Source organism: Acipenser ruthenus, chromosome 39 (assembly GCF_902713425.1).
Source record: "Acipenser ruthenus chromosome 39, fAciRut3.2 maternal haplotype, whole genome shotgun sequence".
NCBI lineage: Eukaryota > Metazoa > Chordata > Actinopteri > Acipenseriformes > Acipenseridae > Acipenser > Acipenser ruthenus.
Genome location: NC_081227.1, coordinates 8058932 through 8073689, shown reverse-complemented (window position 1 = coordinate 8073689; position 14758 = coordinate 8058932). Strand labels below are relative to the sequence as shown.

The 14758-nt window shown below is 36.9% G+C and overlaps 1 protein-coding gene across 2 annotated transcripts in view; it reads right to left on the bottom strand.

The window, feature by feature from the left end:
- LOC117397446 (major histocompatibility complex class I-related gene protein-like) overlaps positions 1-14758 on the bottom strand; it is a 33410-nt gene that overhangs the window by 13659 nt on the left and 4993 nt on the right. For both annotated transcript variants that reach the window (XM_059009621.1, XM_059009622.1), the window contains exon 3: positions 3055-3327. In XM_059009621.1, coding sequence (XP_058865604.1) covers positions 3055-3327 — 273 coding nt within the window. The remainder of the gene's footprint in view (positions 1-3054; positions 3328-14758) is intronic.

Genomic DNA, 14758 nt, shown 5'->3' with positions numbered 1-14758 from the left:
GAATACTGTATGAGATTGTTACTTTACCTTTAAACTATAAACACTCAGTTAGTATCTGATGAGTTAAACACAAGGAATACTGTATGAGATTGTTACTTTACCTTTAAACTATAAACACTCAGTTAGTATCTGATGAGTTAAACACAAGGAATACTGTATGAGATTGTTACTTTACCTTTAAACTATAAACACTCAGTTAGTATCTGATGAGTTAAACACAAGGAATACTGTATGAGATTGTTACTTTACCTTTAAACTATAAACACTCAGTTAGTATCTGATGAGTTAAACACAAGGAATACTGTATGAGATTGTTACTTTACCTTTAAACTATAAACACTCAGTTAGTATCTGATGAGTTAAACACAAGGAATACTGTATGAGATTGTTACTTTACCTTTAAACTATAAACACTCAGTTAGTATCTGATGAGTTAAACACAAGGAATACTGTATGAGATTGTTACTTTACCTTTAAACTATAAACACTCAGTTAGTATCTGATGAGTTAAACACAAGGAATACTGTATGAGATTGTTACTTTACCTTTAAACTATAAACACTCAGTTAGTATCTGATGAGTTAAACACAAGGAATACTGTATGAGATTGTTACTTTACCTTTAAACTATAAACACTCAGTTAGTATCTGATGAGTTAAACACAAGGAATACTGTATGAGATTGTTACTTTACCTTTAAACTATAAACACTCAGTATCTGATGAGTTAAACACAAGGAATACTGTATGAGATTGTTACTTTACCTTTAAACTATAAACACTCAGTTAGTATCTGATGAGTTAAACACAAGGAATACTGTATGAGATTGTTACTTTACCTTTAAACTATAAACACTCAGTATCTGATGAGTTAAACACAAGGAATACTGTATGAGATTGTTACTTTACCTTTAAACTATAAACACTCAGTTAGTATCTGATGAGTTAAACACAAGGAATACTGTATGAGATTGTTACTTTACCTTTAAACTATAAACACTCAGTTAGTATCTGATGAGTTAAACACAAGGAATACTGTATGAGATTGTTACTTTACCTTTAAACTATAAACACTCAGTTAGTATCTGATGAGTTAAACACAAGGAATACTGTATGAGATTGTTACTTTACCTTTAAACTATAAACACTCAGTTAGTATCTGATGAGTTAAACACAAGGAATACTGTATGAGATTGTTACTTTACCTTTAAACTATAAACACTCAGTTAGTATCTGATGAGTTAAACACAAGGAATACTGTATGAGATTGTTACTTTACCTTTAAACTATAAACACTCAGTTAGTATCTGATGAGTTAAACACAAGGAATACTGAATGAGATTGTTACTTTACCTTTAAACTATAAACACTCAGTTAGTATCTGATGAGTTAAACACAAGGAATACTGTATGAGATTGTTACTTTACCTTTAAACTATAAACACTCAGTTAGTATCTGATGAGTTAAACACAAGGAATACTGTATGAGATTGTTACTTTACCTTTAAACTATAAACACTCAGTTAGTATCTGATGAGTTAAACACAAGGAATACTGTATGAGATTGTTACTTTACCTTTAAACTATAAACACTCAGTTAGTATCTGATGAGTTAAACACAAGGAATACTGTATGAGATTGTTACTTTACCTTTAAACTATAAACACTCAGTTAGTATCTGATGAGTTAAACACAAGGAATACTGTATGAGATTGTTACTTTACCTTTAAACTATAAACACTCAGTTAGTATCTGATGAGTTAAACACAAGGAATACTGTATGAGATTGTTACTTTACCTTTAAACTATAAACACTCAGTTAGTATCTGATGAGTTAAACACAAGGAATACTGTATGAGATTGTTACTTTACCTTTAAACTATAAAACACTCAGTTAGTATCTGATGAGTTAAACACAAGGAATACTGTATGAGATTGTTACTTTACCTTTAAACTATAAACACTCAGTTAGTATCTGATGAGTTAAACACAAGGAATACTGTATGAGATTGTTACTTTACCTTTAAACTATAAACACTCAGTTAGTATCTGATGAGTTAAACACAAGGAATACTGTATGAGATTGTTACTTTACCTTTAAACTATAAACACTCCGTTAGTATCTGATGAGTTAAACACAAGGAATACTGTATGAGATTGTTACTTTACCTTTAAACTATAAACACTCAGTTAGTATCTGATGAGTTAAACACAAGGAATACTGTATGAGATTGTTACTTTACCTTTAAACTATAAACACTCAGTTAGTATCTGATGAGTTAAACACAAGGAATACTGTATGAGATTGTTACTTTACCTTTAAACTATAAACACTCAGTTAGTATCTGATGAGTTAAACACAAGGAATACTGTATGAGATTGTTACTTTACCTTTAAACTATAAACACTCAGTTAGTATCTGATGAGTTAAACACAAGGAATACTGTATGAGATTGTTACTTTACCTTTAAACTATAAACACTCAGTTAGTATCTGATGAGTTAAACACAAGGAATACTGAATGAGATTGTTACTTTACCTTTAAACTATAAACACTCCGTTAGTATCTGATGAGTTAAACACAAGGAATACTGTATGAGATTGTTACTTTACCTTTAAACTATAAACACTCAGTTAGTATCTGATGAGTTAAACACAAGGAATACTGTATGAGATTGTTACTTTACCTTTAAACTATAAACACTCAGTTAGTATCTGATGAGTTAAACACAAGGAATACTGTATGAGATTGTTACTTTACCTTTAAACTATAAACACTCAGTTAGTATCTGATGAGTTAAACACAAGGAATACTGTATGAGATTGTTACTTTACCTTTAAACTATAAACACTCAGTTAGTATCTGTTGAGTTAAACACAAGGAATACTGTATGAGATTGTTACTTTACCTTTAAACTATAAACACTCAGTTAGTATCTGATGAGTTAAACACAAGGAATACTGTATGAGATTGTTACTTTACCTTTAAACTATAAACACTCCGTTAGTATCTGATGAGTTAAACACAAGGAATACTGTATGAGATTGTTACTTTACCTTTCCTCTGCAGGGTCTCCATCCCATACTGGAGGCACCACTCCAGCAACTGGAAACACTCCTGTTGATAATAGTTGAAAGTGATCTGTTGCCGCACTATGTCAGCTTCCCGCTTGTGTTTATAGAAGACAGCCTGTGGCACAGCAGCGATCCAGGTCAGGGTCTCCACATCAAAACTAATAAAATCCTTCCCATCATACGCATGATTCAAATATGCCCGCTTGGTCCCGTCATCATGCAGCTCACAGTAACCCGTGTACTGATAAGTGTGAACTGGAGTAAACACAGAAAGACAAAAGACAGACTAGGCATTAGTGTCTGTTCAAAGTAAATCTTTCTGAATTTGTAATGTAGAAGTTAGCGCTGGTATTCCAGAGAACACTGAAGAGCCTGCTACTCAATAAGCAGCCCCAAGGACCACATGTGGCATGAGAATACCTTGTGAGTGACCACACACTGACCCACGATCATTACACTCATGCAGTATTGATTATTAAAGACATGTATTACCAGACTCCTTATAGAATATATTATTGATTATTAAAGACATGTATTAACAGACTCCTTATAGAATATATTATTGATTATTAAAGACATGTATTAACAGACTCCTTATAGAATATATTATTGATTATTAAAGACATGTATTAACAGACTCCTTATAGAATATATTATTGATTATTAAAGACATGTATTAACAGACTCCTCATAGAATATATTATTGATTATTAAAGACATGTATTAACAGACTCCTTATAGAATATATTATTGATTATTAAAGACATGTATTAACAGACTCCTTATAGAATATATTATTGATTATTAAAGACATGTATTAACAGACTCCTCATAGAATATATTATTGATTATTAAAGACATGTATTAACAGACTCCTTATAGAATATATTATTGCAATAAGTGTAATTTACTCATCTCCTACTTCAAATATGCAACAATCTGGATGGTCTTGATTTGATACAAAATAGTTTGACAGGTGCATGTTTTTACCTTTTTGAGAAGTGATTGGCAGGGTTTTAGCTTATGTGAGTTAATGTATATGTAATGTAATCCAGTGGTTTCAACCGTTTCATCTCAAGTACCAGTATTTCCAGCAGGAACCACCAGGTGTACCAGTAACTACGTGCAATCTTAAACTGCTGTTGTAAAGCGGAGACCTGCCCCGTTACATTTAAATCTATTATATCTGGGACGCAAAACAAAAAAAAATCCATTTGTGTTGACTCAAAACTTTATTTAGGCACTCTAAAATTTGAGTGGCGAAAGACAAAATTGGTTTATTGGAGATAAAGATAACTTCTTAGCTTGGTACGGTAACCTTTCCACTTCCTTGTTTGTTTAATTCTTGCGCTTGTTGCTGCATTACAGCCCTTCATTAATTATTTTCTTTATTTTAAGTTTCCAGGGCATTTTGTTAATGGCACGTGTGCAATACACAAACCTTAAGTGTATTTGTATTTTGTTGCTGTTCTTGTTCTACGTTTCTTAAATGCAACTGTTCATTTTAAGCTACTTTTTTTATACAACAGTACTCACACACGTTTGTTCACCATCACAGCTGTTGCATGAAACTGGGGTTCCTGTATTCTGCTGTGTTAATACAGCACCTCTCTGCACTTACATCAATGGTAACATTTATCAACGTCTAAAATACTTTGAAAGACTTTTACACTATATTCAGTTTGTGGCCGCTGCAATATTAAAAAGCAACCAGCAGATGGCAGTATGCGGAATGCCTAATCCTTCCGCATTTATACAGTTTAACAGAAAAAGATTATTCTTAGTCCTAAACACGGCTTGTATGGTCTTAAAATATTCGTATTAAGCCAAATAATGTAGTGGTAACATTTATCAACGTCTAAAATACCTTTAAAGTGTATTTTAGATGACGTTGTAATATTAAAATCAACCATTAGATATAACCATGTGTATTATGGAATGACACAGTTACCTACTACGGCCTGGAAATCCAACAGAAATGTAGGGCCCAGCACATTCGACACCTACTATTACGAGTTAGTTTTCAGTGTAATATACTGAATGTGAAACTTTTTCATATGTTTATGGACTCTCTGTTTGTTAATAACCCTGGTTATTGTTACAGAAGGTCTTGAACATAGCCAAAAATGTTTAGAGACTCTCTGTTTCTTAATAACCCCAGTTATTACACAGAATCTCAAACATAGTCAAAAAAATGCACTACAATCCAACTTGTTTTCTTTCCTTTTTTTGTCTCTCTCTTTTCTTTGTGATAGTCTATAAACTAGGGGTATAACAGATTGCATTTTTAGGGGAAGGTTATTTTTGATGAATGTCCGGTTAATGTCAGAAAAAAAAGACGGGTCATAAATCACTCAAAAGCATAGGAAAAAGGGGCGAGGCTTTAGGACCATAAAACAATCAAAGTGTGGGGAAAGGGGTGGAGCTTAAGGGTCATAAATCACTCAGAGGTGTGGAAAGGGCAGGGCTTAAGGTCATAAATCAGCCAATAGGGGCAGGGTTAGGGTTATAAATCAATCAACATATGTGAAAGGGGCAGGGCTTAGACAAGTGACAGACTCTGTACCACCTTTACTACTAACTTCTTAAAAAAATCTTAAAAAAAGCTCTGCAAATGTCTGTGATGTTCTTTGAGTGCTGGATGCAGAAGCAGCTATCTTGTTTGTTTATTATTATTATTTATTTCTTAGCAGACGCCCTTATCCAGGGCGACTTACAATTGTTACAAGATATCACATTATTTTTACATACAATTACCCATTTATACAGTTGGGTTTTTACTGGAGCAATCTAGGTAAAGTATGTTGCTCAAGGGTACAGCAGCAGCGTCCCTCCACCAGGGATTGAACCCACGACCCTCCGGTCCAAAGTCCAGAGCCCTAACCACTGCTCCACACTTGTGTTATCTATGTGATGTCGGTTCTATCGGTATTAATGAGATACGCCCTTTATTTCCTGGCTTCTCTCGGCCATTGAATGGTTTTCTCGGCTTTTTCCGGAGAAAAAACGAATAAAAAAAAACGAGACCGTTTTTTTGTGTCTTTTTGATGATGTCGGACAGGGTCCGACATTGGACCAGATAGAGAAAATTGCGATGTCGGACCAGGTCCGACATAGGACCGCAAAGGGTTAAGAACGAGTAAACTTTTATGATAAGCATTTGCTGTTTCAGTTTTAAAACGGTGATTCACAACATAACACTGTGTAATGATCACAGTACTACCATGCAGTAATTGTAGGGCAGTATTGCCATGTGTGAAATCTTTAACAATAAAGCCCAAATGAAAATGCTTTTATTTGCTTCCAAATCACTTCAAACTGGTTAACAGACTAGCAAGCTCCGTTTTACAGGGTGCACCACGTTTTAGCATTGTATTTTGTTTCTGGACTTTGCGATACCTGCACGATGCCTGCATTAATAGTCGTATCTTAAATAACAATCAACCATTTTGTTAGATACTTTCAACAACTCTGACAAACAATTTTAGCTGTTAATAAGATCGTTCTAAAAAAGAACACAACAATGCTTAACATAAAAAAGAACAGTCCTACTAAAGTAGCAGTTTCTGATCGCATCATCAATTCCAGATTTTTTAAATCCATTGATGATCCATTGAAATGTCTGGTTTGTTTTTAATGTTTTCAAGCAGATTGGCTTCATCACTGCCACTCTCATATCCACTGTGATATCTCACACATTATTTCTCTTTAATCTGTTCTGTATACCAGTCTGACAGAGGGCGGGATCGCTACCAGCACTGTATGCAACCCTCTGATTGGTGGAAGTGTTATTGGCGATCCAATCAAAATAGCCAATAAAGCCCAAATAAAGTATCTGCCCGTTATACAGTACAGTCTAGGTTAAGATGCGCTGTAATTTACAAAAAAAAAAGCCCAAAAAACCTGAACCTTCTTACATGATTTCAGGATAAATTCAGCAGTTCCTGTAGGTTCCCTCTGCTGGGTAGTGCATTTCAAAGCAAAGACTCAACCATGAGCACCAAGGCGCTTTCAAAAGAACTCCGGGACAAAGTTGTTGAAAGGCACAGATCAGGGGATGGGTATAAAAAAATATCAAAAGCCTTGACTATCCCTTGGAGCATGGTCAAGACGATTATTAAGAAGTGGGAGGTGTATGGCACCACCAAGACCCTGCCTAGATCAGGCCAACCCTCCAAACTGGATAACCAAGCAAGACGGAGACTGATCAGAGAGGCTACCAAGAGGCCAATGGCAACTTTTGCAAGAGCTACAGGCTTCTATGGCCAAGACTGGTCAAAGTGTGCATGTGACAACAATATCCCAAGCACTCCACAAATCTGGCCTGTATGGTAGGGTGGCAAGAAGGAAGCCATTACTCAAGAAAGCCCACCTTGAATCCAGTTTGAAGTGTGTAAAAAAACACTCTGTAGCCATGTGGCAAAAAGTTTTGTGGTCTGACGAAACTAAAATGGAACTTTCTGGCCTAAATGCAAAGCGTTATGTTTGACGCAAACCCAACACAGCGCATCACCCAAAGAACACCATCCCTACTGTGAAGCATGGTGGTGGCAGCATCATGTTATGGGGATGTTTCTCATCGGCTGGGACTGGGGCACTTGTCAGGATAGAAGGGAAAATGAATGGAGCAAAGTACAGAGAAGTCCTTGAGGAAAACCTGCACGCCTCTGCAAGAAAGCTGAAACTGGGACGGAAGTTCACCTTTCAGCATGGCAATGACCCAAAGCACACAGCCAAAGCTACACTGGAGTGGCTAAGGAACAAAAAGGTAAATGTCCTTGAGTCAGAGTCTGAGCCCCGACCTAAATAAAAAATCTGTGGCATGACTTGAAGATTGCTGTCCATCAACGCTCCACAAGGAACCTGACAGAGCTTGAACAGTTTTGTAAAGAATGGTCAAATATTGCCAAATCTAGGTGTGCAAAGTTGGAAGAGACCTATCCCAACAGACTCACAGCTGTAATTGGTGCCGAAGGTGCTTCCCCAAGTATTAACTCAGGGAGGTGGAGACTCATCCAATTATGATCTTTCAGTTTTGTATTTTTAATATATAACTTTTTTCCCCTTAACAGTGTGGAGTATGGTGTGTAGATAAGTGGGATGACAAAAGACGTCATATCTCAGCCGTCCAACCAGCAATTTTGTTTTTTTTAAGTGTGGGTCATAGCCATGACTACGGGGCTTGTCATGATACGATTGGTTTAGGGCTAGGGTGGGCGGGACATATAATACTTTGATTACAAGGACGAGTCTCTGCCGGCGCTATTGTGACTGAGTGCACAGCAGATTCGAAGCTCTGTATCTCCGGTTTTACAATCCCAAGAGTGCTAATCTATATATCATCTAAACGGTAAGTACTTGGGCTAATTAGCCATATTGTTATTTTCTTTTCAACTTTATATTTGTTTTTTTTGTGCAGAGTACATCTGCAGTTTTTCTTTTTTATTTGTTTCGCTATGTCGTGTGTGCGCGCTTGCTTGCTTGCTGGGCAGGGCTAACTTTTATGACTGCTGCAGACAAGAGTAACTACTGTATCAACATCACACGGTTGTTTTTTTTTTTAAACATTTTTCTTAGTTAGTTTCACATACAGATGTGCTCAAATTTGTTGGTACCCTTACAGCTCATTGAAATAATGCTTCATTCCTCCTGAAAAGTGATGAAATTAAAAGCTATTTTATCATGTATACTTGCATGCCTTTGGTATGTCATAGAATAAAGCAAAGAAGCTGTGAAAAGAGATGAATTATTGCTTATTCTACAAAGATATTCTAAAATGGCCTGGACACATTTGTTGGTACCCCTTAGAAAAGGTAATAAATAATTGGATTATAGTGATATTTCAAACTAATTCGTTTCTTTAATTAGTACCACACATGTCTCCAATCTTGTAATCAGTCATTCAGCCTATTTAAATGGAGAAAAGTAGTCACTGTGCTGTTTGGTATCATTGTGTGCACCACACTGAACATGGACCAGAGAAAGCAAAGGAGAGAGTTGTCTGAGGAGATCAGAAAGAAAATAATAGACAAGCATGGTAAAGGTAAAGGCTACAAGACCATCTCCAAGCAGCTTGATGTTCCTGTGACAACAGTTGCAAATATTATTAAGAAGTTTAAGGTCCATGGAACTGTAGCCAACCTCCCTGGGCGCGGCCGCAAGAGGAAAATCGACCCCAGAGTGAACAGAAGGATAGTGCGAATGGTAGAAAAAGAACCAAGGATAACTGCCAAAGAGATACAAGCTGAACTCCAAGGTGAAGGTACGTCAGTTTCTGATCGCACCATCCGTCGCTTTTTGAGCGAAAGTGGGCTCCATGGAAGAAGACCCAGGAGGACTCCACTTTTGAAAGAAAAACATAAAAAAGCCAGACTGGGAGAATGTCCTTTGGACAGATGAGTCAAAACTGGAGCTTTTTGGCAAGTCACATCAGCTCTATGTTCACAGATGAAAAAATGAAGCTTTCAAAGAAAAGAACACCATACCTACAGTGAAACATGGAGGAGGCTCGGTTATGTTTTGGGGCTGCTTTGCTGCGCCTGGCACAGGGTGCCTTGAATCTGTGCAGGGCACAATGAAATCTCAAGACTATCAAGGCATTCTGGAGCGAAACATACTACCCAGTGTCAGAAAGCTCTGTCTCAGTCGCAGGTCATGGGTCCTCCAACAGGATAATGACCCAAAACACACAGCTAAAAGCACCCAAGAATGGATAAGAACAAAACATTGGACTATTCTGAAGTGGCCTTCTATGAGTCCTGATCTGAATCCTATCGAACATCTATGGAAAGAGCTGAAACTTGCAGTCTGGAGAAGGCACCCATCAAACCTGAGACAGCTGGAGCAGTTTGCCCAGGAAGAGTGGGCCAAACTACCTGTTAACAGGTGCAGAAGTCTCATTGAGAGCTACAGAAAACGTTTGATTGCAGTGATTGCCTCTAAAGGTTGTGCAACAAAATATTAGGTTAGCGGTCCCATCATTTTTGTCCATGCCATTTTCATTTGTTTTCTTATTTACAATGTTATGTTGAATAAAAAATCAAAAGCAAAGTCTGATTTCTATTAAATATGGAATAAACAATGGTGGATGCCAATTACTTTTGTCAGTTTCAAGTTATTTCAGAGAAAATTGTGCATTCTTCGTTTTTTGTGGAGGGGTACCAACAAATTTGAGCACATCTGTACGTTTTTATTTTAGACTTGTTTTTTCATTTTTTGAACTGGTTTCTCCTCAGGAGAGGCGGAAAAACTAATAGGTCTATCGCATGTGATGCCAAAAGTTAGGTGTTTGTGTACGTCTGTGTTAGCTGTTTTTTTATTTTAATTTTTTTTACTTTTTCCAGTCGATTCATTATTTATCTGTAGTCGTTATTATTATTTAGCGATGCATTTATTATTATTTTTTTAACTTAATATTTTTTATTCGATGTGTAAAAGAATGAGGAATAATTCTCGTTGTTTTTTTTTATTATTGGTTTAGTTTTTATTTTTACTTTGTGTATGTAGCCTATGTAAAGAACAAAGACATTTAGCTGTAGTTATTTAGCCATGTATTTTATTATTCGTTTACTGTGTGTAAAGAACAGAGACATTATTTAGCTGTAGTCACTATTATTATTTAGCCATGTATTTTATTATTAGTTTACCTTTACTGTGCGTGTGTGTAAAGTCATTATTATTAGTTTACTTTGTGTATGAAAATAAATATTATAAAAAAATATTATTATTAATAATAATAATGTTAATAATAATAATAATTGGTATTTATTTTAATGTTTTATGTGGGTGTGTGTAAGAAAATGGATGGAGACAATCAGCTCTAGCATGTGGTTCAGTCACTGAAGAGGAGGAGAGCCCCGACTGAGGAGGAGATCGAGGGCATGAACACCATGGAGGAGGACCTCCTTGATGAAGAGCTGCTGCAGGAGGATGCGGAGGAGGAGAGTGATCTGGAGGAGCCCCAGCCCAGCACTTCAACTGCAGGGTAGTTTGGAAGATAAATGAATACAGCACAATATGGAAGGGTTTTATTTTTGTCTCCCTCTCAAATAAAATTCTTAATTTCAAAGTTTTATTTGTAATATACTTTAAAAAAAAAAAAAATCAGCATTTTATTTGATAACTTGTGTGTTTCTTTATTTTTTATAAAGAAATATAATTGTATCTCAAACAGGACAATAATGTTTCCAGTCTCACTTTTTGGCAAGTCTTAACCCTGGTCTACCTTTGCCATTCGGAGGTTGATTTTTGTAAAATACTATGTATTGCAAAACCTTATCTAGCTCTGCAACTGTACAAGATATTAAAATTCTGATTTCAGATTTGAAATCCTTGACAAATTGAAGGTACAATATACTTTAAGTTTTTTTTTATATGAAACTTGGAAAGAGGTTGAATTTGGCAATTTAAAAAAATGTTATTATTTTACATTTGTTGATTTTTTTGTAAAATACTATGCATTGTAAAAGCTTATCTAGCAACTGTTCAAGATATTTCAATTCTGATTTGAAATCCTTGGAAAATTGTGCTGTAAGTTTTTTATATAACACTTGGAAAGAGGTTGAAATTGGCAATTGTTTTTAAATATTATTTTTCATATTTCAATAATCTTTTGGGAGGTGTAGCTCATATAAAAATAAAAAATCATCCCACAACAATTACATCACTGGAAAGATCGACTTCATACCTTTTAGGTGTATTGAGTTTTCATTTCTGATTTAAGGTTCCAAAACTACAAGCACTTAAACACAAAGTGTTCATATTTATGACCAAATATGGTCATTCCCCATAGGCAACATAGGTTTAATGCATGAAACTCTGAGGCACTGACACAACTAAATGTGAAAAAAGTTCAAGGGTGTGTAGTCTTTCTATAGGCAGCACTGTATAACCAGGGCTTGTTTCACATAACTAACATCTATAGAAAACTAAACAAGCAAAACTGTAACGTTCACAGGCTCATCTACTTCAGAATCTTCATAACAGTGTGAAGAAGTTTGTAATTAAGGGGTATATTCTTCTTCTGGCATTCATCCCATCAACATCCTCTATAAAAATGTCTTCTACCGTATTTCTTATGGATCATTAAGCGTTCTGGGTCTTGCAAAATGATTTGAAACCCCTCTGATTTGTGCTTTGATGCCATGGTCTACGGTAATCTCGAGTAAACACTGCAACCACTGATGTAACTTTAAAAAGAGGATGGTGAGTAAGTAGATTCAAGAAACTGCACAGAGTCCTTTTCTTCAGTCAGTTGTTATGTTTATTGAAATATGCAGGGAGTCTGGTCCCAGGTACAGGACACAGAATACTCGTTCTTACAATTGTTGCATGACATTAAATACCCTTCTGCATAGGTGTCTCTCTCCTCCTCTTTCTCTGACACTTAACCAATAGAAAAGGTACAACTCATTATCCTGTTAACATATATTTCATTTAGTGTGTGTGTGTGTGTGTGTGTGTGTGTAGTCCAGTGTGACGACCTCTGAACTCAGTGCATTCCTCAAACCCCTGGTGCCCCAAAAAGGTCCATACATCTGGTTTTTGTCATCTTCTCTCCGTTCTGCCTTAGACCCTTCAAGTCCAGTAGTATTATCTCTTACTCTCCCTGTGAACCTTTAGGTCCAACGGGAGTCCCTGTGAGCCTTTTAGCCCCTTTATGCTTTGTATTCCTAAAAGTCTTAGAGCCTAGCCCCTCCTGGTCCATAGCACTGTTAATCTTGTTAGCTTGCAGTCAATGTTGGACAAGAAGCTTGTAGAAACAAGGTCTCTTATCAATTGTTAGCAGTACATGCAATTTGAACCAAACAGTCTGCTATCTGCAATATTAGTTTCTTTTCAGAAAAGAACACCAGTATAGCTCTGCCAGTCCACATGCATAGCAAACTGCTAATCAATTCTCGATCCATGTTTTCCAACAACCACAGATACTGAAATGCTGCACTGCACCCAAAACTCAACTCTATTGGTTAGGGGCTTTAGTGGAGTACATTGTGATTGGTCATGCCTGAAGTTTGTCACACAGATATTTCACTACAGTAAAGGTTTTGTTTATAAACATTTTGGGTGATTTTAGCATGCTGTCAGGTAATTCTTTGTACTTGTAGAACACATTGTGGTCGCTGAATCGCTAAAAAAATGTTGCTAAAAAATAAAAAAAATATTGATTGTGAACTACAGACTGGACTTACTGTTTGTTTGTTAGTAAGATATCTGTGTTATAAAAGTGCCAGCGCAGCTTTTCTTCAGTTCAGATACTGTTTCAGAAGAGAAGTTGTTTATAGTTTGAGTAACACTGGTACTGTGTTTACTGTAGAAATATTGCATGAGTCACTAGTATAGGGAATTGGGGGACATGCTGTAGGAGTGTTATATCTGAGGCGTGTTAACAGACAGTCTTACAGCGAGGGAGCACTGAGGTTGTATATGCTGTAAAGATTACTGATTTACAGGACCTTAGTGACAAAATCAAAGCCTCAACTAGAACAGCCAGTTCTTCATCAGTAATTAGTGAAGACATTGTTTACTAAAGATAATGACAGACGGAAGGAAAGAACCGACAGCACCAGCAGGGTTAGCATGGTTGCCAGAAAAATACAATAAACACAAACACACTTGTGTTACGCAGCTAGTTGCTCAGGTGCGGACAAAGCAGCTGCAGGAGATTAAGAGCCGGCTTTACAGTGCTGATAGAAGAGGCTGTGTGTGTCTGTACTCAGTCCTATAGTCCCTGTGTCTCTAACAGTGATAGAAGGGACTGTGTGTGTCTGTACTCAGTCCTATAGTCCCTGTGTAACAGTGATAGAAGGGGCTGTGTGTGTCTGTACTCAGTCCTATAGTCCCTGTGTCTCTAACAGAGATAGAAGGGGCTGTGTGTGTCTGTACTCAGTCCTATAATCCCTGTGTAACAGTGATAGAAGGGGCTGTGTGTGTCTGTACTCAGTCCTATAGTCCCTGTGTAACAGTGATAGAAGGGGCTGTGTGTGTCTGTACTCAGTCCTATAGTCCCTGTGTAACAGTGATAGAAGGGGCTGTGTGTGTCTGTACTCAGTCCTATAGACCCTGTGTAACAGTGATAGAAGGGGCTGTGTGTGTCTGTACTCAGTCCTATAGACCCTGTGTAACAGTGATAGAAGGGGCTGTGTGTGTCTGTACTCAGTCCTATAGTCCCTGTGTAACAGTGATAGAAGGGGCTGTGTGTGTCTGTACTCAGTCCTATAGTCCCTTTGTCTCCAGCAGTGATAGAAGGGGCTGTGTGTGTCTGTACTCAGTCCTATACTCCCTGTGTAACAGTGATAGAAGGGACTGTGTGTGTCTGTACTCAGTCCTATAGTCCCTTTGTCTCCAGCAGTGATAGAAGGGGCTGTGTGTGTCTGTACTCAGTCCTATAGTCCCTGTGTAACAGTGATAGAAGGGGCTGTGTGTGTCTGTACTCAGTCCTATAGTCCCTTTGTCTCCAGCAGTGATAGAAGGGGCTGTGTGTTTCTGTACTCAGTCCTATAGTCCTTGTGTAACAGTGATAGAAGGGGCTGTGTGTGTCTGTACTCAGTCCTATAGTCCCTGTGTAACAGTGATAGAAGGGGCTGTGTGTGTCTGTACTCAGTCCTATACTCCCTGTGTAACAGTGATAGAAGGGGCTGAGTGTGTCTGTACTCAGTCCGATAGACCCTGTGTAACAGTGATAGAA